The sequence below is a fragment of the Chelonia mydas genome, chromosome 6 (assembly GCF_015237465.2).
Source record: "Chelonia mydas isolate rCheMyd1 chromosome 6, rCheMyd1.pri.v2, whole genome shotgun sequence".
Taxonomy (NCBI): domain Eukaryota; kingdom Metazoa; phylum Chordata; order Testudines; family Cheloniidae; genus Chelonia; species Chelonia mydas.
Window position 1 is genome coordinate 20,189,083 of NC_051246.2, and position 26,598 is coordinate 20,215,680.

Here is a 26,598-nt window from a genome sequence, read left to right on the forward strand (position 1 = left end):
ACAGTTGGAGAACTGCAAAACTAAGCATCTCTGATGGTATCTTCTAGACTGAGTACTGAGTCCCATTGGGTAGATAGAAAGATTAACGTAAATAATCTATACAGAAGCCCCTGGAACCCCAGAAGATTGGGTCCCTAATGCATGAATTATTGGAACTCATTTACAAAACTTTTCTTAAACATTACATGAATATATTGACTCATACTATATAATTATAATTTATAATCCCTATTCCATGATAAGATATATTTGAGCTATAATGTATCTTAATTAAAACTATCCTTAGATAGGTTTTTTCCCTCAAAAAGCATTTTATCAAAAAAATCTGATTTAAATTAAAAAATCTAATTTTTTTGATTTTTTTTTAAATTGATTTTTATCTACCCTGCAGAGTAATAAGTGGAGGCTTAAATTTCCTCTAGTATTTCTAGGATTCCTCTTTTGTGAATGGGCAGAATTCTGAGAAAGGAGGGGGTCATGTTATCCCTGTTGGCCGCAGAGCTGAACAGGTAATATCAAAAAGCATCATATAAATAGAGGGTAGGCATCTTCTTGTCTGCATATTATCATAAAAAATAAGAGACCCAAAAACTGTTCTCAAATCAGTCCAGTCTACAAATAATGACTTTTTTTTAATGTCATGATACAAACAAGCTCACATTGTTGTATGATTACAGACTTTTGCTTTAACCAAAGGTAAAAAAGTGTGGGAAAATGCATACAATACATCACATGGGTCAAAGTATTTCCCAAACTTCCAAAAACAGTACTATTTTGAGTACATAGTTGTATTATCAGTCATATGTAGAAAATTTCTTCCACTTTTGCTGAAAATTAAACACAGTTTTTTATCAGCCATTTTTGTGATTTTCTGATTTTTTTAATTTGATGACCAATAATGTTTAATCATTAGAGAAAAACCGCACCACTTCCCACATCTATGTCCACCCTGGCAATGACCGCTAGCTATGTGCTTAACATGGTAGGAATGAAATGTTTCTAGCTGATGTTTTATCCCTTAGTGCCCTAAATGGGTGCAGGCTGGTAGACTAGTGAAAATAAAGAGTCTTCAGTCCTGCTTCAATTGTAAATCTGCATTTAAACTTAAGCAATGCTGCTGCTAATGCCCCTGCATACATTCCTATCTCCCCTGAGTTGATGCTTACTTTTAGACTCCTTGTTTATACATCTGCTGGGAAATAATCAAATCTCTTTGGGGGTCACGTGGTTTTCATGTATGTACATCTCTTAACGGTACCTCATAATATGAGATACTAGCAAGCCATCCTAGTACAGAATTCCAGATGAAAACCATGAATGCTCTTGTAATTTTGAATAGAATTTTTCTATTGAAATGCATGGCAAATTTCTAAAATACTGGAAATGGCATCAGATATTTCAAAAACATCTGAGTCAGTCCAGCGTCCCTCTCCATCCAAACTCTACCCTCAGGTCTAGGGAACCCTTTCTGAATTTTTGTTTTCCCTTCCAACAGCTCTTCAAATGTTTGCTTGGGTCTGGTCTCGTCAGTAGTTATATCTTTTTGAATTCTTCTAACACACTTTATCAAATCACAGTGAGTATCATGGTCAGAAGCCTCATCAGTAGGTCAGGCCCTGATGTTCAATACCTGATGGGTGAGTAGCTCTTCCTTAAGAGCCACAACCATGAGAAAAAAAGGGAAGGAAAAGAGTCATGTTGGTTAAAAAAATGGGGGCACTTCTGAAACTGAGAAACTTGAGGGACTAAGCACAGCTCTGTGAAAGGATGGTCGTGTAATTAAATTGCTGGATTAAAACTCAGACTCTCTGTGTGACCTTGGACAAGTCATTCAGTCTCTTATGGGTCTCAGTTCTCCATTTGAAAAATGACATTTCCCTACCCTTTGTCTGTCTGATCTATTTAGAGTGTAGGATCCTCAGGGCAGGGACTGTCTGTGTGTATTGTTGCTCATTCTTCTAGCACCAGTGTCCTGTTCTGACACCAGCGTTACTCTCAGCCAAGGGGGCAGGTGTCCTGCACGTTGCAGATCGAAGGAGAAATCGGTGACAGGGAGGTCTGGGTGCACTCAAAGTGAAACTTGTCATATTTATATTTATTCACCTGTTTTGGAATGAGATGGTCACACAGCACACAGGGTGAGCTCCTTGTCCAGAGATCTCAGCCCCGCACCAAATTCCCAAGGTGAAACTCTGGCTGAAGAATAGACTCTAGTCAGAGCCCCAGGCAGAGAACAAACTCTCATGTTGGCACAGCTACCTCCTTCCCAAAGCTTACCCCCAACACTACTCCTCGTTTGGGGGTGCCTTTCCTTTTTTATCCCAGTTGCAGTCCTTCTTTCCCTTTACATGTCCTCTGCCCACTTTGGGGTCTCTTTCTCAACTTCTCACTTGTCTTCCCTCCTTTCTTACCTCTAAACCTTGTGGAGCTCTTGTTGTTGCCTCATCAAGAACATGCTCTCCCCACCTCTCCCAGTTAGGGCTTCTCTCCCCAGTTTCCTGCATACACCCAGGGTTTTTTGTCTTCTCTTGTTCAATACAAACTTAGAGTCTCTCATCCCATTGTGGGTGCCTCCCTTACTGCCTCCAAAATATCTCAGGGGCTTTACCAACCCTCACTGAACCTGGGGGATCCTCAGGAAGTGAGGACTTCTCTCCCTCATACAAATTCAGGGCTCTTTTTTCTCTCCCAAACATTGGGATTCCCTTCCCCATTCGGCAGAGTGACCATATTTTCAAGGCAACTGTAGTGATGGAGGAGGCCGTGCAGGTGACAGTTCTGGTGGGAGGGGTGTTTCAACATATATGCAAGATTTAGCAGCTGTCGGGGATGCAGAGTGCTCCCTGTGAGCCCTGGCGGGAGGAGTGGCAGTATGTGACAGCCATGCTGGGGGCTGGTCACTCAGATGCACATGCTCATAGCCAGGCTGCTGCAATAATTCCAAACTGTGCTGGCCGGCAGCTCCCCCAGGAGCCCAGAGTCTGCAGGGAGGATGATGAAACGAGCGGAACATTTCTGTTGTAATAACCCCACCAGCATTTCTGGAACAGGCCCTGCCAACAGGGACACATGGTGACGCTCCTCTCAGGACTTCTCCCCCACAAACTTTGGGGATCCCCCTTGTTGTTGGGCTTTTCTCCTCTTTGTCTTCTAGTCCTCCCTCCCCCACTCTTTGGTCCCTGGTCTCAGTGGAAGGTGGGTGTGATGCTGCCTGTGCTGGTCCTCGCAGCTGCCTCCCCTCCCCAGGCCTGATGGTTAGAGTTGGGAGCTGGTAGGCTGGGGGCAGAGACATGAGAGGGCTGCTCCCTGCAGGGCAGCAGCAGAGCTAGTGCCAGGGGCATGGAGGAGCAGGATCTCCCCTCCTCTGAGCCTGGCCCAGCTGCCTGGGGAGGGTTTTCCCCCTACAGCCTCCCTGTAGCGATGGGCCTGCTCTGATTGGGTTGCACCATTCCAGGGCTGATCAGTGCCAAGTCCAATCTGATTGGCTGAGAGCTGGGTAGGTGGGACTTAGGGTGGCCAGACAGCTGCCCCTTAAATTCTGGTTGGTCAGTGGAAAGGCTGAGGGGCAGTGCTTAGTGATATAGTCTTACCCCAAACCTTAATCCTCATTGGTCAATGACAGAGGTTTAAGGATTGGGGTGTCTGGGCTATTCACAGTGATCACTGGTCAAGAGTGAAGTGCAAGGAGGTGGAAGTGGTGGAATCCCTTTCCTTAGAAGTTTTTAAGGTCAGGCTTGACAAAGCCCTGGCTGAGATGATTTAATTGGGATTGGTCCTGCTCTGGGCAGGGGGTTGGACTAGATGGCCTCCCGAGGTCCCTTCCAACTCTGCTATTCTATGATTCTATGATTCTAAGGGGTGGGGCTTAGGCAGGAAGTCCCACCCAACACCAGTTCCTCATTGGACAAAGGGTGGGGCTTGGGAAAGAGGGGTCCTGGCAGTGGGGGTCCTGGCTCACTCTGGGTGCTGATTGGTCAGGGAGAGGGGCTGGTGGGCAGGGACGCCTGTCACAACTGCTGTGACGAGCCCTATTCACAGCGTGATCCCTCTTGTCTGTGTTTCTCTCCTCTGTAGCTTGGGCCATTGTGATCTCACATTCGCTGCCTGTAGGAATTTCGCCACTGTTCTCAGAACCAACCAGAGCCTGACAGAGCTGGAACTGAGTGGTGAAGATGTGGACGATGCCATAGTGCAACTGCTGTGCAAGGGACTGACACACCCGAACTCCAAACTTCAGAGACTGAAGTAAGTAACATTTGGCCGCCTCTGTGTATTCACAGGTGTCTTCTATGTAAAACGCTTGACAGGTTGAGAGACGGTGGAGGGGACAAAAGGGTTTTTCTCTCTCTCTGCCCCACTCTGATGGTTCTCAGGGACTGAGAGTCACCTTGTTACCCCCTGCCTACAGCAAGAGGGGGTCTTACTTGTAGTAGCTGGGCACCAGTTGCTTAACACCACCAGCCCTTCACTCACTCAAGCACTCTCCTCTGGACTTATGCCACCCCCAGCTTTGCCTTACAGGCTGACAAGGGGGCACCCTAATCACTGAGTGCCTTTGAATCATTCTCCTGTGATACCCAGCCCCTGACTCTGGCTACTCACATAAGTACCATATCCTCTGCACCAAAAGGTGCCCTGTACCCCAGTTTACCAGATTTACCTTAAATCACTGCTCCGGTACACCACGCAGCACTTGTGAACTCTTGTAATAAAACAAAAGTAGGTTTATTTAAGAAAGAATAAAGATTTATCTAGAAATGAGAGAAAGTGATGGAAACGACTGGTTACAACAGAAAACAAAATCATAAATCCACGAACCTGGGTCTACACTGGTAAGTAGTTACCTTTCCTAGCTAATAAAGTAGGTTTCCCCCAGAAAGTTTAGGCTGTTGCAGAACTAGCTGGTTTCATAAGAACCAGGATCCAAACATTCAGGACAGCCCCCACAACTCCTCAAGCGGTTTCCTCAGTGAATAAATACAGAGCGCCTTTCCCTACACTCTGTTATACTGATAACCATCATCTGCTGTATTTATAGCCATGGCGAACCCCTGCCTCTTGGAAGGTTCTTTTTCATCTCCAAGCTTTGATCATTTACCATTGTCTTTGATGGTTTTCCGTTGGCTGTTCTGGGATGTGGCAAGGGTTGACAACACAGCTTTCCATAGATATGTTACATGTTATACGTGATGGATAAATATCCTATCAGATCTGAGGTGAGAGCTGTTTGCAAAGAACAAGGGACCCTTTGCCAAGCGCTCTCTGTGTCACACCCTCTCCATTTTCTTTTCTTTTTCTTTTCTTCTTTATCTTTCATCTTATTACACCAACTCCATCTCATGCTGACCCTGGTGTTGTTCCTGGAAAAGGCTTTAGTAAAGAGGTGATCTTTCATTTTGCTTTGAAGATGGCCAGGCCAGGACTCAATCTGATCCCCTCTAAGAACAAGATCTACACCTGTTGAGTTCTAGCTGTTGAGAACCCTCTGTACCAGTGCTCAAGAGACTGATCCTGGGCTTCTCCAGTGGGATTGTCTCTGTGGAGCACAGTTGTGCTGCAGGGTACTGGATGGATAAATCAATTCCTGAGACTGTCTGCTACAGGCCTTTGGCCTGGGCAGCAACAGCACAGCTCCCCACCAGACCTGTAACCCCACATAACCACACACAAACGTGCGTACAGCAGTGCACCAGGGATCCCCTCACCTTTGGTGTTTAACCTGCTCAGAGGAAATACAGTCACATATTTTCCACCATCATGTCCCTCTGTGCTGTTTCAGCGCAAGTACTGGCAAAGCAGCTACAGTCATGCAATGAGTCTTCTCCCAGTGAAGTTCCACACTGCCCCCTCCCACGAGCCCTTTGATAACTCAGAATCACTGGGCTCAACACAGGGGTACTTTCGTGGAAATGTAATGGCCTGTGATGTGCAGGAGGGCAGATTAGATGAGCTAATCGTCTCTTCTGGCCTTAAACTCTATGAAATTGATTCTGTCACCTGTCAAGCTGCTCACTGGAGTTAGTTGGAAAATGTCATAATTTTGATGAAAAAAATGGACGAAGTATTAAGCAAAATATTCGAAAGAGAATTGTTTAAATTTTTCAGCGAGCTCTGCCAGTCGTATCCCTGCTGCATGCCAGCCCCAGAGCAGTTGACGGGAGAATGGCTGGTCTCTGCTCGGCCCAGCCCACAACCCCCTCAGAATAAAAAAGACACAATGAACGAGAAATACAACATTATAACATCAGAACTTCAAACACGTGTCAACTTCAAAAAAATTGTTTGGTCCATTGGAAATTCTTGTGCAAAAACATAAAATCATTAAACCAGGGGTTAGTGAGCACGGCTGTGGTGCATGTGCATGGACACAGACCCCCCCCCAACGCACAATGGCTCTCTGTTGACAGGCTCAGCAGCAACTTCCACACTCCTGAGATTGGCTAAAGAGAACACAAAGCAGGGTAACACTTAAATTAACATCCACATGAACCCTGCCCTCTGCACTCCCACACCTCAACTAAATCCTCTTACTTTTCCATGGTTCTCCATCATCCTCTGATTGCGCCCATCCTTCCAATCCCAAGGGATTCCACTATGACAGGTGAGGAAGAATTTCAGTGAGCATGGGGTGCCTGAAGGACCATGAAGGATGTTCTTCCTGTGGGCCCAGAGCACTGTCATCTCCTAAAGGAAAACACAGGATAGAGAGAAACTGAGTTCAGCTACTAAACAAACCATGAAACAGCAAAACTACTGAAAAAAACAACAAAATTTAAACAAATATTATTGAAGAAATGAATTAAAAGAAAAAAATCCAACTCCTAACCTCCATGAGCACCGGCACCCAAAGCTGCTAGTGCTCTTTATGATCCACTCTGGGCTGCCAGGCTCAGAAACTGTATGCGGGTAGGAGAAGTGGCAGTAGGAGCTGCTGACCTCTGTCATAGCATCTAGAAGTGTCAGGTTGTTGCTGCTGACAGCCCAGGATACAACCATTTAGATCAGGCAGTGCAGCAAACCAAAAATAGTGACTAAGTGCACACATATGCTATAATTTGTAGACTCTAGGCACCTGCTCCAGGAAGCAGCGCTAGGAAATGTAGGGTAGATGCAACAATCCACAGGCCCTGCAACATTTGCAGAGTGTGCTCTTTGAGGATGTAGTGCATTGTGTGCACCTGAGAGGGAATGGCTAGTGTGGCTGCACTGCGTCATGGCAGCTTTCAGTTCAGTGACACTGATGCAAGTTGCAATGTGGAGTTCTCTAGTGTACACGTCAGATCATAACCTATTTAGGGTCTTGCAAATTAGTACAAGGACTTTGAATCAGTCTGGAAGGGAATGGGAAACCAACTGAGTTTGTGGAGCATCAGAGAAAGGGGCTCCCATCAGCCACCATTGCTTTAAAACGGAGCTGCTGCCTTCTGAAAGTGGTACTTATATCTCCCCCAGGTACAGTGAATTGTCAAACAGTATGCTTGGCAATATGTGGTTCAATATTAAAAATACTTGAGACCAAATAACCCAGCTTAGCCAAATTTATTAATAAAAGACAAGGCAGTACAATATGAAGAGGAGGCATACGTACCACTCCTTCTGGGAAGCAATTAATGTCACAGCATGTTCCCCTTACACAGAAGTTGTGCTTCAAAAATATGCACCCAAGATAGCACAGCATGGTTATTTCCAATTAGAAGGCACTGAATATGTCACCCAGGGCTAGAATTCACTAGTCAGCTTTTTAGCTTTTCTTCTTGTATCCTGGTGTACCTTTCTCTTTCTTTTGAATACTACATTACAAGAGCTACGAAGGGCTCTACCCAACCTGTACTAGGATTTACAATGGATGTATCGTGCCTTTGGTAGGTTTTATATTTGCTAATGTCAAAAGCTATGTTTTCGTTTTAAGTGAAGCTGGAAGTGCTACCTGCTGTTATTGTAGCCGGGCACTTCCATCAGTAGTTTTCTGTTGCTTATAACTTTGCTAACTTTAACCATTTTGTCTTAAATTTTCCATGCGGGGTGTCTGCTTCAAGCTGGATATTTTTGTGAGATTTCAACCTAAATGGTTCATCCATAGGCTAGGAAAACACACTGTTTCCCCCAAGTTGAAAGTAATTCTGGTGAACTTTTCTTTGAGAAGCTTTATCACCCCCATGCTTTGGAGCAGGAACTAGAAATTTGGCAGGGGGGAGCATTTGTGCCAGGGATGTGCCTATTTCTGTTCCTATGGAAGTCTGCTCCAGTTTTCCATTATAAACCTTTGAAAAAAATCGCAGTGCTGAGGCTCAGTAGAGACTTATTTCAACTTTGCAGATACAATCTCCAGAGGTCCCTTCTTCACTCAGCATGCTCCAACCTGGGGCTCCAGAGGGCTGAGCAGGCCCTGCCTGGGACCGGTGGGAAAATCAGGATTGGGTCGGGGGATCCTGAGTTCAGTCTTGAGGGGTGGGGTATGTGGTTGGACAGATTCCCAGCCCAGTCAGGAAGGAGTTAAAGAATTCCTCCAGGCACAGTCAGCCCCAACCTGGCACACCTGTGAAGTCTATTGCACCTGCAGAAGGGTGGTTGCTTAAAAGGGAGGATCCAAGCCCAGTGCAGGGTGGCATTAGAGGGAAGCGGAACTAGCGTTCCCTAGCCCCACAGAGCAGGGGCTGCTCATCAGGGAAGCTGCAGAAGAGATTCTGCTGCCTGGACCCTCTGGAGAGGCAGAGGAACCATCTTTACTCTGCTTTGCTTTCCATTAGCGCCCCGGGCGCTCATCCTGGATCTCTCAGACATTCAGGGTGTTAGGAACCCAGCCCCCTTCTCAGAGAGTATTTACCTGTTACCTTGTGAGGAACAGTGGGGTGAGCCCAGACTGTTTTGTGGGCTGCAGGATTATTTTGTTTACCTTTTTCTGTCTTGGATTGTGGCCACGCCTTAAAGGAGGGGAAGCCGCCTCCCAAAGACTGACAGCCAGGAGACCACACCCTGCACTCCAAACCAGCGCTACAGTGACACCTCCAGCCAGAAAGGGACATTGGGGATAAGAGAGGTGCCCACCCTCACCCCACAGGGGTGCCCTAGAGGTACGACCTGTGACAAAGTTTGAATAGGAATTGCCAGTTTGCTGAGCAACTTCACACATTCTGCCCAGACAAGGACTTAGCCAAATAGTTCAATCTACTTCTCCTCTCCAGGCAGGATCACTGTGATTCACTGTGCCTAACTCTGAATCTAACCGTGCATATGTTCCAGACGATAGAAAAGGCCTGTCCACCTCTTCCGTGGTTTATGCCACTATAACCACATCAGGTCAGTGCTCCAGTCCCTCCATTGACTCCCAGTCAGCTTCTGCTGCCAGTTTAATGCCATGGTCTTAATCCTCCGTGAAACTCCAAAACCAAGCCCAGGACCAGAGATGACTCCTAGACAATAGGAGCAGACACAAAATCAGCCTCAGCAGGGATTGTTGGACACTGATGTTATCAGACTGCCTGCTACCAGTTGTCACCCTTGACGTTCTCTTCCTTGTGCTGATTGGCTGTTTGTTGCAACCCTGTCCTTTCCCCTCCCCTCACAGTCTGTGTATCTGTCTTTTTCCATGCTCCCCTCATTCCTTCCTTCCCTCCCTCCCTTCTTTATCTCCTCTCCTTTTGTCTTTCTTTCCATTTTCCCACCTAACAGCTTCCACACACAGAATTAATCAAAACCCAAATGCAAAGACTCACCCACCTTCCCCCCTCCCTAAACAAAATGACACTACTGCGCTATTCATTCTGCTTGTGTGTTCTGTCCCTGTCCACTCCCTTTAGTCTGTCTTGGCTAAATAGTCCCTCCCACGAGGAGTTTACAGTCTATCTACTACTCTGTACAGCTCCTAGCACAATGGGGCCCTGTTCTTGGTAGAGCCCCAGACACTGATGGAGTTACTACATTGTATTCTTCAATGTTGGCACACGGTGTAAACCAGTCTCTTCCATTCCTCTGTCATTTGCTGCTGCTTGCATTTGCTCTAAGGCAGTGTTCTTCACTGCATGGCCCGCAAGCCAGTGGCGGCTCCCATGGACCCTAAGTGCCGCTCCCTGTCGATCGCGCTCTCCGGCCGCAGTGGGGCTGCAGCTAAGGCAGGCTCCCTGCCTGCCCTGGCCCCATGCCACTCCGGGAAGTGGCCAGCACACCCCTGGAGAGGGTAAGGAAGGGAGCAGAAGTCTCCGTGCACTGCTCCTGCCTGCAAGTACCACCCCCACTTGCTCCCATTGACCAGTAATGGGGAACTGTGGCCAATGGGAGTTGCGGGAGCGCTGCCTGCAGAGAGGGGCAGCACACAGAGCCATGTGTCCCACCCCCCAGGGGTTGTAGGGGCTTGTTGGCCTCTTCCAGGAGCAGTGTGGGGCCGGGGCCGCCCGAAGTAAGTGCCATCCCCTTCAATCGGCAGGTTCTGAATAGCTCTTCCACCACCCAATTTGCAGCCTTCCAGAGCCAGCCCCCCATGCCCCCTCCTGAACCCCAAACCCCTGCCCCAGCCCTGAGCCCCCTCCCAGAGCCAGCCCCCCATACCTTCTCCTGCCCCCCAAGCAATATTACCAATAACGGTAATGACAGGTTTCAGAGTAACAGCCGTGTTAGTCTGTATTCGTAAAAAGAAAAGGAGTACTTGTGGCACCTTAGAGACTAACCAGTTTATTTGAGCATGAGCTTTCGTGAGCTACAGCTCACTTCATCGGATGCATAGCATATCGTGGAAACTGCAGAAGACATTATATACACACAGAGACCATGAAACAAAACTTCCTCCCACCCCACTCTCCTGCTGGTAACAGCTTATCTAAAGTGATCATCAAGTAGGGCCATTTCCAGCACAAATCCAGGTTTTCTCACCCTCCGTCCCCCCCCCCCACCCCCCCCCACACACATACAAATTCACTCTCCTGCTGGTAATAGCCCATCCCTCTTTGAAACCTCTCTTTATAATGCGCATGATAATCAAGGTGGGTCATTTCCAGCACTAATCCAGGTTTTCTCACCCCCCCACACCCCCCTCCAAAAACCACACACACAAACTCACTCTCCTGCTGGCAATAGCTCATCCACACTGACCACTCTCCTTACAATGTGCACAGCAATCAAGGTGGGCCATTTCCAGCATAAATCCAAGTTTAACCAGAACGTCTTGGGGGGGGTTTGTAGGAAAAAAACAAGGGGAGATAGGCTACCTTGCATAATGACTTAGCCACTCCCAGTCTCTATTCAAGCCCAAATTAATAGTATCCAATTTGCAAATGAATTCCAATTCAGCAGTTTCTCGCTGGCGTCTGGATTTGAAGTTTTTTTGCTTTAAGATAGCGACCCTCATGTCTGTGATTGCGTGACCAGAGAGATTGAAGTGTTCTCCGACTGGTTTATGAATGTTATAATTCTTAACATCTGATTTGTGTCCATTTATTCTTTTACGTAGAGACTGTCCAGTTTGACCAATGTACATGGCAGAGGGGCATTGCTGGCACATGATGGCATAAATCACATTGGTGGATGTGCAGGTGAACGAGCATCTGATAGTGTGGCTGATGTTGTTAGGCCCTGTGATGGTGTCCCCTGAATAGATATGTGGGCACAGTTGGCAACGGGCTTTGTTGCAAGGATAGGTTCCTGGGTTAGTGGTTCTGTTGTGTGGTATGTGGTTGTTGGTGAGTATTCGCTTCAGGTTGGGGGGCTGTCTGTAGGCAAGGACTGGCCTTTCTCCCAGGATTTGTGAGAGTGTTGGGTCATCCTTCAGGATAGGTTGTAGATCCTTAATAATGCGTTGGAGGGGTTTTAGTTGGGGGCTGAAGGTGATGGCTAGTGGCGTTCTGTTATTTTCTTTGTTAGGCCTGTCCTGTAGTAGGTGACTTCTGGGAACTCTTCTGGCTCTATCAATCTGTTTCTTCACTTCCGCAGGTGGGTATTGTAGTTGTAAGAATGCTTGATAGAGATCTTGTAGGTGTTTGTCTCTGTCTGAGGGGTTGGAGCAAATGCGGTTGTATCGCAGAGCTTGGCTGTAGACGATGGATCGTGTGGTGTGGTCAGGGTGAAAGCTGGAGGCATGTAGGTAGGAATAGCGGTCAGTAGGTTTCCGGTATAGGGTGGTGTTGATGTGACCATCGTTTATTAGCACTGTAGTGTCCAGTGCTAATAAACCTTGATTATCATGCGCATTATAAAGAGAGGTTTCAAAGAGGGATGGGCTATTACCAGCAGGAGAGTGAATTTGTATGTGTGTGTGGGGGGGGGGTGTGGGGGGGGGAAAGGGTGAGAAAACCTGGATTTGTGCTGGAAATGGCCCTACTTGATGATCACTTTAGATAAGCTGTTACCAGCAGGAGAGTGGGGTGGGAGGAAGTTTTGTTTCATGGTCTCTGTGTGTATATAATGTCTTCTGCAGTTTCCACGATATGCTATGCATCCGATGAAGTGAGCTGTAGCTCACGAAAGCTCATGCTCAAATAAACTGGTTAGTCTCTAAGGTGCCACAATAACGGTAATGTTACCATATCAACCAACATCTCATGTCTCAGAGCTATTTTTTCAGGCTATCCTCATCTCCATGTTATATTCTTTCAGCTGAGAACATCTCATTGAGATGAATGGGCCATTTACCATCCGTCTGAGCCTGCAACTTTGAGGTGTAAAAATCACCCTGGGTAGAAATCTGAGAATGAGCTGTAAATGTCTGGGGAGAAAAATAAGTTAAGGTAAACGCCCACACAACCTTAACTGTGCTCTCTCTGAGTGATGTCTTAGAATACCCATAACACACACACTTGCACTCTGCCTTTTCATTGTGATGCACAGGTGCTACCTATACTTGCCCTCCACTCAAACACTGAGCCTATTCCTGTGAGAGAATACCACACTTATAAAATTTAACAACGGCTTCATACCCTTTTACAATCCCTTCAAACTTGCACACAGGTTACCACCTCAGCCGATACTCTCTCCTACCTATCATTAAATCCACAGACTGCTCTCATATCCCACCTCACTACTGACATTAGCCACAGCGAGAAGACCTCAGTGCCCTGCTACTGACACAACCTACACAATTCTATACTGAAATTATGCAGACTGGAACCTCAAGGTTCACATGCAGCTCTTTCTTTTGAGATTACACACAGGGGAGACTCAGACCCAGATCTCCTCATGTCACAGTCACAGCTCTATGACACTCCTCAAGCTAATCCCTAGATCTCCTCATATGACAACCACAGCTATTCCAAGCTGCTTCAGTTTATTCCTCCACCATGCAACAGAGACACAGCTAACAGAGAACACAGCTGGAGTGCATGCATTTAATTGCCAGCGGCTATTACCAGTGCCAGGGGGCAGAGTTAAGGTTGTGTGGGTATTTACCTTCACTTTACCGGTTTTCTGAAATGTGAGAAGGGCATGAGCTATCACCGGGCAACCTTAACTCTGAATTAAAGAAGATTTTTGTCATTTAATTATTAGTGTATTGCAATATTGTCTATATGGCCCATCTTAGATCCGGGTCTCCATTACTTATGCACTGAATATGTTGTAATAGCAGGTGTCACCAGGTGGTTCTGTTGTAGTCTTCCAAGTTTTTTTTAGCATGTAAGCAAGGTGTTAGTCTAGGGGATACATGGGTTGTGTTAGTTTTTTGGGTTCTGCGTCTACACTAAATCTTCCAGCTTTGGGAAAGAGAGTGCTGTGAAACTCAGCCAGAGAGTTTGCTCTTTGCCTTGGGCTCTGGTTGCAATCCATTCTGGAAACAGATTTGTCTTTGGGAATTTGGTGTTGGGCTGAGATCCCTGAAAGAGGAGGCAGCCCTTTATGCTGTGTGACCATCTCATTCCAGGACAAAGGAAATGGGAAGGAAATATTATTATTCCTATTTTTCAGATGAAAAATAGAGACCCATAAAGATGGAATGACTTGCCGAAGGTCGCACAGGTAGTGTATGGTAAAGCCAGTAACTGAACACAGATCTCCCAAGTTCTCATCCAAGGCTTTAACTACACAACCGGGCTTTCTCATGCAGAGAGCTGTGCTCATTCTCCTGAATTTCTTCATTTCAGAAATGTGCTTGTTTTAATGGATATCGTCTGTTTTATATGGTTAAGTTTTTTAAGGCAGAGCTATTTAATCAGAGTGCCTCTTGGGCATCCCTCTGGACTTGCAGCTGCCAGAAGGCCCCATTCAGGGTAGAAACCAAGACCACAGAGCTGGACCTGGCAGCTCCTTTAAAGGGCCAGTGCCCCCTGTGACAGCATGTTAACATGTCTCAGCAAATTCAGTCTTAACTTGTTACAACTGAGTGTTCTACTCAAATGTTGCTTGAGGGCACTGGGATGACAGACAAGAGAAAAGCTTTAGGGAATTAAAAATATGTTGTCAAAGGACAGTGGTACTGAACTACTTTGAGATTAAAAAGGAGCCCAAAATTGTTGTTGACTGGTTGGCGGGGTGTGGGGGGGGGGGGGGGAGGTGTTCGTCCTCATGGATGATGACTGTGCTGTGACATTTGGTTCCAAAGCACTGATTAAAACACAACACAACTCTGCCCATTGAGAGACAAATGCTGGCTGTTGTGTCTGGTGGTGTATTCTAGCTCTACTGATTTCTGACCATAACATGTTCATAGAATCATAGAATCATAGAATATCAGGGTTGGAAGGGACCTCAGGAGGTCATCTAGTCCAACCCCCTGCTCAAAGCAGGACCAATCCCCAATTAAATCATCCCAGCCAGGGCTTTGTCAAGCCTGACCTTAAAAACTTCTAAGGAAGGAGATTCTACCACCTCCCTAGGTAACACATTCCAGTGTTTCACCACCCTCTTGGTGAAAAAGTTTTTCCTAATATCCAACCTAAACCTCCCCCACTGCAACTTGAGACCATTACTCCTTGTCCTGTCCTCTTCTACCACTGAGAATAGTCTAGAACCATCCTCTCTGGAACCACCTCTCAGGTAGTTGAAAGTAGCTATCAAATCCCCCCTCATTCTTCTCTTCTGCAGACTAAACAATCCCAGTTCCCTCAGCCTCTCCTCATAAGTCATGTGTTCCAGACCCCTAATCATTTTTGTTGCCCTTCGCTGGACTCTCTCCAATTTATCCACATCCTTCTTGTAGTGTGGGGCCCAAAACTGGACACAGTACTCCAGATGAGGCCTCACCAATGTCGAATAGAGGGGAACGATCACGTCCCTCGATCTGCTCGCTATGCCCCTACTTATACAACAACTTATACAACTCATGAAACATAAGTGTTGGAAGCTATATTACAGAATCCACTGTGCAAAGCACCACCTGTACAGTGTTGCGAATTTTGGCCTTTTTATTGCGATGGTTACAAGACTTAGTGGCCCAGCAGTGCTTCTCAGTCCTACAGCTTCTTCAGTGTGTTCAGCAACTCTGGGGTCCCATAGAGTGACCTCAGTTTTATATACCCTGATTTCAGGGCTCATTGGCCAGAGCTACTCTCTGATTTTCTATTGCACACTTGACCTGTCAGGGCTCAGAGAGAATGGCAAGTGTGGATCTCCAGTAGGTGGTGGTGATGTACAACTAATCTCTCAAACTTTTCTTAGTCAGAGTGATTTTATATTTAATTCATTTCACAGATTATATTTCATTATTATTATTAATTATTATTATTCCAGACTTTCAACTGAAATTTCCCCCTCTTTAAAAGGAATTTATTTTAATATTCTAAGTGTGGCAGAGCTCCGACCCTGTCACCGTGGGAGCGGCCTTTGTATTTCCCTGTCCCGACCCACCAGGAGCTGCTGTCTTCCCTCCGCCGCCCCCAATTGAGCTGGGGTTTGAGGTGGGCCGCGTGGCGCCGGCCCATCGGGCACCACATCAGGAGTCCACCCCTTGCCTGCCTGTCTCGGTAGGCCACGGGGCTGTGTCAGAGGCCCCGCCGGAGGATAGCCGGGGGACAGTGACCCCAGCCCCCCATACACTGCGAGAAGAGCTGCTGGAGTTCCTTGAAGACGTCTGTGGCTCCCGTAATAAGGTGCAGCTCGCTCTCCAGCGATGGGGGGGACTTCCATCAAATCCTCCAGGCCGCGAGGGCCCTCATGGGGAGGGTAAAAGGACTAGGAAGCAGGCCGTTGTGGCCTACCAGCGGGTCTGCCTCTTCCGTGACTCCTTACTCACCTATGGGGTAGGTCACAGTTTGTTGCGCAGCCCGACAGGGGCCACGAGGGACCCTGCTGGCGAAGATCCCCCCAGCCCTCCTCATGGCACCTATCATCTTCGCAACATTGAACACCCGGGGCTGTAGACTGGGTCTCCGCAGGTGCCAGGTGCTCTCCTTCCTTCGGGAGGGGGGTACTCTGTGGTTTTCCTGCAGGAGACCCATACAGTTGCGGCCGCTGAAGGCACCTGGTGGCTGGACTGGGGGGACAGGGTCTACTTTAGCCATCTCACAGTTCATACGGCTGGAGTGGTGACCCTGTTCTCCCCCGACCTACGGCCCGAGGTGCTGGGGGTTGCCGACCACTGTGCTGGGTCGCCTGCTGCACCTCCAGGTGCATATGGAGGGGCTCGTGATCAATCTCGTCAACGTCTATGCCCCGACATCGGGCCCGAAGCAGCTGCCTTTTTATCAGCAGGTGTCTGCCTTCCTCGGCACCTTGGATCCTCACGAATGCCTGGTCCTGGGCGGGGACCACCCAGGAGACCTCCCTCGAGGAGATAGTCAAACATCACTCCCTGGTGGATGTCTGGCGCGACCACCACCCGGACAACATCTCGACGTTTACCTTTGTCCGGGTGAAGGCGCATCACTCCTGGTTGGACTGCATCTGTTTATCACGTTTTCATCTCTCACGGGCCCACTCCTCCAGCATCCGGCCGGCCCTGTTCTCTGATCATCATTTAGCCACCATGACGGCCTCTCTGTGCGGAGAGGCCAGGGCCGGCCTATTGGCATTTCAACAACAGCTTGCTGGAGGATGTGGGCTTTGTGGCGTCCTTCTGGGAGTTCTGGCTGGCCTGGCGAGGGCAGCAGCGTGCCTTTCCCTCGGCGCGGTGGTGGTGGGACCTGGGGAAGGTGCACATCCAGCTCTTCTGCCATGACTACACCCGGGGTGCCAGCCAACGGAGGGATGTGGCAATAGAGCAGTTGGAATGGGAGGTCTTAGAGCTGGAGAGGCGTCTGGCCACCAGCCCCGAGTATCCATCCCTCTGCAGAGCGTGCCAGGAGAAGCGGGAGGAGCTCCAGGCCCTCGAAGACCATCGGGCCCAGGGCACCTTTGTTCGATCCCGCATCCGTCTCCTTCAGGAGATGGATCGCGGGTCCCGCTTCTTCTACGCCCTGAAGAAAAGGAGAGGGGCCAAGAAGCATATCACATGCCTTCTGGCAGAGGATGGCACCCCCCTCACGGATCCGGCGGAGATGTGCAGGAGGGCCAGGGCATTCTACACAAGCCTTTTCTCCCCGGATCCGACTGATCCTAACACTTGCAGAGTGCTCTGGGACGAACTGCCTATGGTCAGCACGGGCAACCGAGACTGGCTAGAGCTGCCTCTCACTCTGGCTGAGTTCTCGGAAGCCCTCCGCCGCATGCCCGCCAATAAATCTCCGGGCATGGACGGGTTGACCGTGGAGCTCTATCATGTGTTCTGGGCCATCCTCGGCCCAGACCTAGTCACCGTCTGGGCCAAGTCTTTGCAGAGCGGGGTCCTCCCTCTTTCGTCCCATCTTGCTCCTCAGTACGGACTACAAAGTCGTAGTGAAAGCCATCTCGCTGCGGCTAGGGTCCGTGCCGGCGGATGTGATCCACCCAGACCAGACCTACACTGTCCTGGGCCGCACCACCTTCGACCACCTGTATCTGGTCTGGGACCTCTTGAAACTTGGGTATAGCAATGGTCTGTCTTTTGCCCTCCTGTCCCTGGATCAGGAGAAGGCGTTCGACAGCGTGGACCACGGGTATCTCCTGAGCACTCTGTGAATATTAGGCTTCAGACCCCAGTTTGTGGGTTTTCTCCAGGTGCTGTACGCCTCTGCAGAGTGTCTGGTCAGGCTCAACTGGACCCTGACCCAACCGGTCATCTTCGGGCAAGGAGTACGGCAGGGGTGCCCCCTCTTGGGCCAGCTGTATGCTCTAGCGATCGACCCCTTCCTCTGTCTCCTCCGTAGGAGGTTGACGGGGTTGGTGCTGCGAGAGCCGGAGCTGTAGCTGGTCCTGTCGGCATATGCCGACGATGTGCTCCTCGTGGGCCAGGACCCGGGCGACTTGGCACGGGTGGAAGCTTCTCAGGCCATCTATTCGGCAGCTTCCTCTGCCCGGGTCAATTGGGTCAAGAGCTCTGGCCTGGTCATCGGGGACGGCTGGCAGATGAGCTCCCTCCCACCCACGCTTCAGACCATCCGGTGGAGCGCGGTTCCGCTACTCTATCTCAGCATTTACCTTTCTGCCACGCATCCCTCTCTGCCGGAGAACTGGCACGGTTTAGAGGGCAGGGTGATAGAGCGGCTCTGGAAATGGACAGGACTACTCCGGTGGCTCTCCCTTCAAGGGAGAGCACTGGTGCTTAATCAACTAGTCCTGTCCGTGCTCTGGTACTGGCTCAACACCATGTTCCTGGCACCGGGTTTCCTGGCCCACCTCCGGACATCGATTCTGGAGTTCTTCTGGTCAGGACTGCACTGGGTCTCTGCAGGGGTTCTCCATCTACCCCTGGAGAGGCTCCTTTATGGTGCGTGTAGTCCAGCATGGAGCGTACTGGTGCACGCCTTCCTGCGCCGCTTCTGAGGGCTCTGATATGACCGGCAGCTCCTTTATCTCCATCTGAGGGGTCTTCCATGAGACCACTCCGGGCTGCCGGTCTTCTGCCAGGACCTCCTCTGGACCTGGAAACTATTCTCAGCGACCAGGTCCGTGGCGGCCACCGTGGGGACAGATCTCCTCACGGAGCCCCTGCTACACAACCCCCAGCTCCGTGTGGAGGTGGCAGAGTCCCCCTTGGTGCGCCAGAGGTTGGTCCTGGCAGAAGTCACCAGAGTCGTAGACCTCCTGGACTATGACCGGGGAGACTGGCTGGATCCCCTGATGCTCACTCAGTGCATGGGGCTCTCCAGGCCTCGTACTCCCCGGCGCATACTTCAGGAGGTGTGGGCCGCTTTGCCACCCACTGCTCAGGTTTACCTCGACCGGGTCATAAGAGAGGGCGCGCCCCACCCACCCTCCACCCCAGGCCCTCCAGACCTTTTCATCGGGCCCCTACCCCATGGACCCGACCGACCCCTTCACCGTGAGCCGGCTGCACGACTTTGCAGCCGGTTTGTTTCCAGACTGCGCCAAGGAAACATCTATACACTCTTGTGCTTCGCGTCCTGCCACCTTTAGAGGGTGAGGAGCCCCGGTGCGCCAGCCTATACTCCATCCTGGTTCCGAGGCCCGCCAGGGATATTAGTTGGTGGTTCCTTCACGGGGCCGTGAGCACGGGCGTGTACTTGACGCGGTTCACCCCTATCCCAGACACCTGCCCCTTTTGCGGCCTGAGGGAGACCCTGGCACACGTTTACCTGGAGTGCGCCAGGTTGCAGCCCCTATTCCGGCTCCTCACGGATATTTTGTTACGTTTTTGGTTGCACTTTTTTCCCCTCACCTCCTTATCTATGCACTCCCTATCCATGGCCCCACAAAGTCACGGGACCTCATGGTCAACCTCCTCCTGGCCCTGGCTAAAGTGGTCATCTATAAAACCAGGGTGAGGAGGTTGGCCGATGGAGTCTCCTGTGACTGTGGGGCCTATTTCCGATCCTCCGTCCATTCACGTATCCAGGCAGAGTTCCTCTGGGTGGCATCCACTGACTCCCTTGACGCCTTCGAGGAGCAGTGGGCGCTGTCTGGGGTTCTCTGCTCAGTGTCCCCATCTGGTTCCCTTCGTTTGACCCTTTGACCGCACTCCTGTCTCTGTTATTTCATTAGTTGCCCCCCATAATTATTTGGTTTCCAGGTCCTGTGGACCCCCCTCTTAGGCCGCGTGGGGATCCTTTAGCACTTCCTGGATCCCAATAGGGCTACTCTGCTATACGCAACTGGCATGGGTCTATCACATAAGGTTATACCCTGACTAGGTGCTTATCTCTTTCAATATTCCTTTCTCCTTCATTCATACCACTTCTATAATGCAACAACATTCTTTGGTTGTATCTAATACCTTTCACTTCACATCTTTAGGGTTTATAGTAGAACATGAGGCATGACATGGGAGGAAGAAGACAGATTATTTATGTATAGAGAGATGTATATATGTTATTTCTAGGGTAGACAAATGTAGAACTTCTAATTCAGGGTGAAAGACATATAGAAGGAACAAAACAAGTTATCTATGATAAATTTTGATTCATATGGGAGACAAATGTCCATCTTATAATTTGGGATGAAAATATGTGAATTGAGGAATCTTTGGGGAATCCAGAAATTTGACCCTTGTATACATCCTTCTGTTTTCTGGGTTATTTCTAGTTAGTTTAACTCCTATATTTTCCTCACCCATCTCTTGATCTTGATTCACTCACAGTCTATAATGGACCACTTTACATGATGGGAAAGCAGGGTGTTACTCTGCTTGGCAGCATTTGGGGGTTCTTTTTAGCTAGGCTGGGAGGGGGAGAGAAGTTTTATCCATATGTAAATGGTGCGAGATTCTTGCCTAGGTGCTTGTAGCAGGTAACTGGCCCCTTTCATGGAATAGGGCTGAGCTCTCCTATTCCAATCCAGGTGTGCCCTACTTTGGTGTAATAAGGAGGGCAGGACTGCTCCTGGATGTTATCACTAACATCCAGAACCCAGAGAGGGAGCCCAGAAGCAGAGCAGAAATGGGCTGTGAGCTTCAGGAAGGAGATACCCCAGATGGAGGGAATGGGGAGTTCTCTGGTTCAGCAGGAGAGCCAGAACAGGCTGTTGAGTGTGTAACATGGTCTATGAAATGCACAGGAGTAGTGGACACTAGCTCAAATATAAGAATTATTGGAGCAAACAGGTTAACAATGCTGGGGAACAGGGCAGTGGCTCTCAACCTGCAGCTCAGTCAGTACACAGCTGTGGCCCATGTGACATCCCCAGGGCCATACAGATAGTATTGGATGCAGTCTACAATGGCAAATAGATTGAGAACCACTCAAATGGGGGATCTAAAATTGAACTGCCTAATTAGTCTCAAATGGAGAGAGTGCCTGGGGATCAAACAGTCATCCAAATTGAGGAAACCTGGATTTGAAGATTGGACCTCTGGAATAGCTGGATAGTCTGTATAGCTGAGATAGTGGATGAGCTAATAATTTGCTTGGATTTTGTTATGGCTAATAACTGTGTAATGGGTTCTGTCACAGAGCCCCTTGGGACTGTCACATGATGTGCTGAAACTACCTCTGAGCCAGCTTGAGACTCCAGAACCTTGTCTTGTTGAGCCAAACACTCTAGCCTGTTGTAATCCAGGTCTGAACCACACCCCCAAAGCTGCAGTCTTAACTGAGAACAGCTCAGCAAGTACTCCTGTCTCCAGAACCCAGACACCCAGCTCCCAATGGAATCCATATCCCAAATAAATCCATTTTACTCTGTATAAAGCTTATACAGGGTAAACTCATAAGTTGTCCACCCTCTATAACACTGATAGAGAGATATGCACAGCTGTTAGCTCCCCTGGGTTAATTAATAAACAAAAGTGATTTTATTAAGTACAAAAAGTAGGATTTGAGTGGTTCCAAGTAATAACAGACAGCTACCACTTATAGCTTGGGGGCAGTATGGACATAAGGACCATCTGAGAAGATATCATGGGGACAGAATTTCATCTTGGCTGTCCCCAGAAACTGAGGATGTCTTTGTTGTAGCTGAAGCTGAAAGAGTCGTGACAGTCATGAATTCCCCATTAGAACAGAGAGGGCAAAGTCTGACCCAACCAGAAGACTCCACAGAAACGAGAGACATGCTTCAGGAGCCCATTGAAAGAAACCCTTCCCAATTGGTTGAAAGGAAATCGGGCAGGGAGAGGAAAGCTCCAAGGAGATTTGGACAGGAATAAAATTGGTTTGGTTGGTAATGTGAAAATGCCCTGACAGAAGAACACCATGTCAATAGTTAAACTTGTGTGTGTCAAGATTTTAAACTCCACTGGGAGCATCTACTGAGCCTACTGTTATTCATAACCCAGCAATTGTGCCCTTTAGGAAAATAAAGTGTTCTTCCTCTTCCTTCAATTGAGCTTTAATCTAAAGGGCATATGTTTAGCAAATATTATGTCACCTCCTCTTCTTGCTTCTTCAGCTAAAGAAAAAAAATCTGCCCATAATTTGCCCCTGCTGAAAATCATCTCTTGAAGTAGAATTTTCTGGAAGTGGGGTTTTTATTTTGATTTAGTTTTTTCTTTGAGTTCTGTCGGTTCCAACATTATTCCTTTGATATTCAAAGATGTTACATTAAAGGGCAGAACTATTGGTAATAATAATTTAGTTTTCTGAAGATTTTAAAGTGTGTGTGTGAGGGGGGGTGCGTGTGCGGGGGGTGGGGTGGGGTGGGGTTGTTTTTGTTTAGTTTTTGTCCCTTTTTTTCACTAAAAATACCAATCCAGCCGGTCTTTTCCTCTTCCTTATGCCCAAGGATTGTCTGCAGAGAGGCTGTCTGATGAGTTGAACCCTTCTGTGACAAATGTCTGTCTCACTTCTGATTATATTGTATTACAATTCTGTGCCTGGATACGGCTTGATTTCTGTTTGCAAACTTCCACAGCTATCTTCTCTGATAATTTCCAACCCTGCTCCTGCATTTCCCTTCATTTAAATCCAAAAATAAAATACCATAATAACATATAAAACTTTCTCCAAACAACATTGCTTTTCTGAACCCAAGACCCTATACTCTCCCCATGGACACTTGGAATGAAAAAGAAACAATCCAAGGGAAGTACATTATCCATAGATGGGACCTCAACCTCTGGGATAAATTACCATCTCATTTGAGTTACATGGCAGGATTTACACAGAACCCCTCTTATTTCCTCGAATCTCATCCATCTCTGACCCCGCTTTTATGCACCCCTCCATAATATCCTTTATTTTATCTATATTTTAATACAGAACACAACTACCACACAGTTATGCGAAGTACCCACTCCAATTAAACCAAACTTCAGACTGTTTGGTTTACAGTGATGAGATAGTTACTGTTCATCTGATTGTTCTGGATGACTCCCAATAAATCCCTTCTGGTTAATCTTTAGATTACTCCTCAGGTGTCTGAGTTCCCATGTTCTGCTTCACGTCTGCCATTATCAGTACATTCTTTAGTGTCCTGCATCTCTTCTTGTCTTATTCTCCATTTCTTAGGTTTCACCATTTGCTAGGATGTTTTTTTTCAGGAGTTTATTATTAGTTAATTATTTCTACCTCTGTAGTGCCTTCGTTTGTGACTGAGATTCGGCTCAAACTATCCCAAGCAACTGGAGTGTCATTTTTCCTTGTTTAAAGTCTCTCATTGTATAATTCTGATTTTAACACAAATTAATAGCTTAGTTAGGAATTGCCAGCATAACCCTTCTGCCAGGTGCAGCCGGCAGCAACCAGCGCCGGGTTCCATACCCAGAGGATCCGTTCCATCAGTACAACGCAAACCTGCTTGAGCCCCCACCCAGTAACTTGGGAAAATTACACACCACCTCTGGGCGCCTCTGAGAGGCAATACTTCCCCATTTGCAAGCACTGAGTGTAGAAAAGAAAATTTTAATAAAAGGATGGAAGTAACTCAGAGATAATTTGGGAAAACACCACAAACAGGGTTCATAAACCATGAGTAAAAAACCCACCCCAAGTAGGTTGGGCAGTGCCCTTTCCCCTGAGGTTCTTAAGTCCAACAACTCAAAAGTCCCTTTCACATGCCCAACCCTTCTCTGTACCCCACTCACAGTCACTGCCCTTCGTCAGCGCAGCCCCAGAGTGTAGGGGTGCATCTGTGTGGTTCACCACTCGCCCTTGGGGGGTGGTGTGAAGAGGCATCTTATTCGCTCCACTGGCCGATCACCGGTCATCCGCTCGCCGTCCCTGCTGCGCCTCTCCGCCACCACCCTGCTGGCTGCTCATCACGCCTCTCCACCACCTGTTGCCTACTCCCCACTGCAACCTTTTCCAGACATGCTCTCGGTGACTGTTAGCTCTGGATAGAAAAACAGTCCAACCACAAGTGATTTCAGCTCTTATTGTGCAATTAAAAAAATAACAAAAAGGCTCCTAATGGGGGCTATTAGTTCTATTCTTTGAACAGTGGGGAGGACCCCAGGGAAGGGGGGGGGGGAACATCTTCTGACCCAGGGCACTCCTGTCCCCACCCCTCTTACTCTCCCAGGCCTCTGACAGTTGAGCCCCTGCTTAACGTGATCCTTTCTGCTGAGAGTGAGTGATTCCCCTTCCTTTGGAACAGATTAAGCACAGTCCTGCTTCCCTGTATTCCTACAATAATTACACATCATTAACAGCATTTCACTACCTCTGCATTCATTCAGTACTAACATGATTTGTAACCCAACACCAGTCAAGTTGATTACAATGAGCAAAATACTGCTTCAAATGTTGACTAGCTAAGCAAAGCAGAAGCAAACTGTATTTACATAACCACACCCAAAGTTTCTCCCCCTCCCAGCTAGCTGTCAGGGAAGAATTCATTCAGACCCTGCTTACACCAGTTTACTCAGAAACTTCACACATTCTGCCCAGACAAGGACCTAGCCATATTGTTCAGTCCACTTCTCCTCTCCAGACTGGATCACTCTATTTCACTGTACCTAAAGCTGATTGTAAAAACAATGCCTACGTTCCAGATAGTACAAGAGGGACTGTCCACCTCTTCCATGGTTTATGCCTCTATGGCCACATCAAGTCAATGCTCCAGTCCCCCCACTGGCTCCCAGTCAGTTTCTGCTACCAGTTGAATGCCGTGGTCTTAATGCTCCATTAAATTCCCAGTAGGAGCCAGGCCTGGCCACAGAGATGAACAGGTAATATTGAAAGCATTTTATAATTAGGTGATAGGGGTCTTATTATCTGCACATCTTCATAAAAACAGCAGACAGTCGGGCCCCAGCTCCTGTTGAGCGGATCAGCCCATCCTGGGATGCGCCTGCTCCCCCGGACAGTGGCACGGGAGTCCGGCACCTGGCAGTACCGTCGACCCCAGAAGCCCTGCAGACTGTGCAGGACACCATGTCCCTCCCGGTGACAGCAGCACCTCCATCTAAGAGTAAACCTGCCTTGGGACCTTTTCAATGGTCCCTGTGATGGGTTTGATCACAGAGACCCCCTTGGGACTGTCACCTGACGTGCTGAGACTACCTCTGAGCCCGTTTTCCTGACAGCTTGGGACTTCAGAACCCTGCCTTATTGAGCCCGATATGCTAGCCTGCTGCAAACACAGACCTAGGTCTGAACCACGTCCCCCAAAGCTGCAGGCTTTAACTGAAAACCACTTAGCAGGAACTCCTGTCTCCAGCACCCAGATACCCAGATTTTAATATACAGTAATTATCTTCAGTACACAGCTGTTTATTGAGAAGGAATTACACAAGCAGAAAAGGGTTATATCAAGCACATAACTTCTATGTTAGACATTAAGAGCTATACATTCCCCTTAACGAGTCTCTGTTTCACAAACATACACAAACAGGCTCTGCGCTGGCCCCACGCAGTTCCTGCTTGGCAAACAGAGAAGGTGGTTACCAATTTTATAGATGGAGTCTTCTCTCCTCGTCTGTTCTTCTCAGCCCTCTGGTATGTGTTGGCGTCCCTCGAGGCAAGGCCTTGGTTGCCCTGAGAACCCTCCGGTTCACAGTCCTACTCGAGCCCATGGAGCAGAGTTTTGACTACTCTGTCTAGCAGCGTTGCAGGCTTCTTCAAGTGTCAGTTAAGGAATCCCAACAGTAATTTAACTTGCTTGATTTTTATACTCTTTTTCCTTGAAGGAGTCACATGTCTTAAAAGCATGCCCAGTGGGCACGTGGTTACTAATTTTTACCTAAGTAGTATTTTTCAGAAGGGGCTGGAGGGATGTTACCGAACGAAGATCATCCCACGTTTACTCACTCATCAATCATTCACGCTGGCTCTCCGCGTGACATTCCTGATATAAGGTCACTATGACCAGGTTGACCTGTGCTCCATGCTGGAACTTTATACATTTGATATTTACTTTTGCATGGGCACATATTTCCCGACCAATAGGTTCAATATCGATCGTACATGCAGACTTTACCAGTTCTTTATCAAATTTGCTTCTGCATAAGGGAATCTGCTCCCAGGAGCCTCTGCAGTCATTCAGCCATATTTAAGTCATGTCAAGTTATGTTCTCACCATTCATTCACTATGGCCACACCAATTTGACACCATCCCAACACATGGTCAGCCTCGGTACTGTCAAGGTCCACCAGACATGGCCCATCCTCCTCGGGGTTGGAGATGGAGCAGAAGTCCCTACCAGTGGGACAAGGTCCTCCTTCAGGGGCACCGGTTCTCCCCACGGTACCGCCATGGCCTCAGAGCCAGCGTCCCACTCCATGGCACCCATGGAACCCCTGGGGGTTCCCACACCCATCTCAGGGGCACAAG

At 48.2% G+C, this 26,598-nt stretch overlaps 1 protein-coding gene across 1 annotated transcript in view; it reads left to right on the forward strand.

The window, feature by feature from the left end:
* Window positions 1-26,598, forward strand: part of LOC102943820 (NACHT, LRR and PYD domains-containing protein 3) — a 194,752-nt gene that overhangs the window by 78,546 nt on the left and 89,608 nt on the right. The window contains exon 7 of the mRNA XM_043549318.1: window positions 4,075-4,245. Coding sequence (XP_043405253.1) covers window positions 4,075-4,245 — 171 coding nt within the window. The remainder of the gene's footprint in view (window positions 1-4,074; window positions 4,246-26,598) is intronic.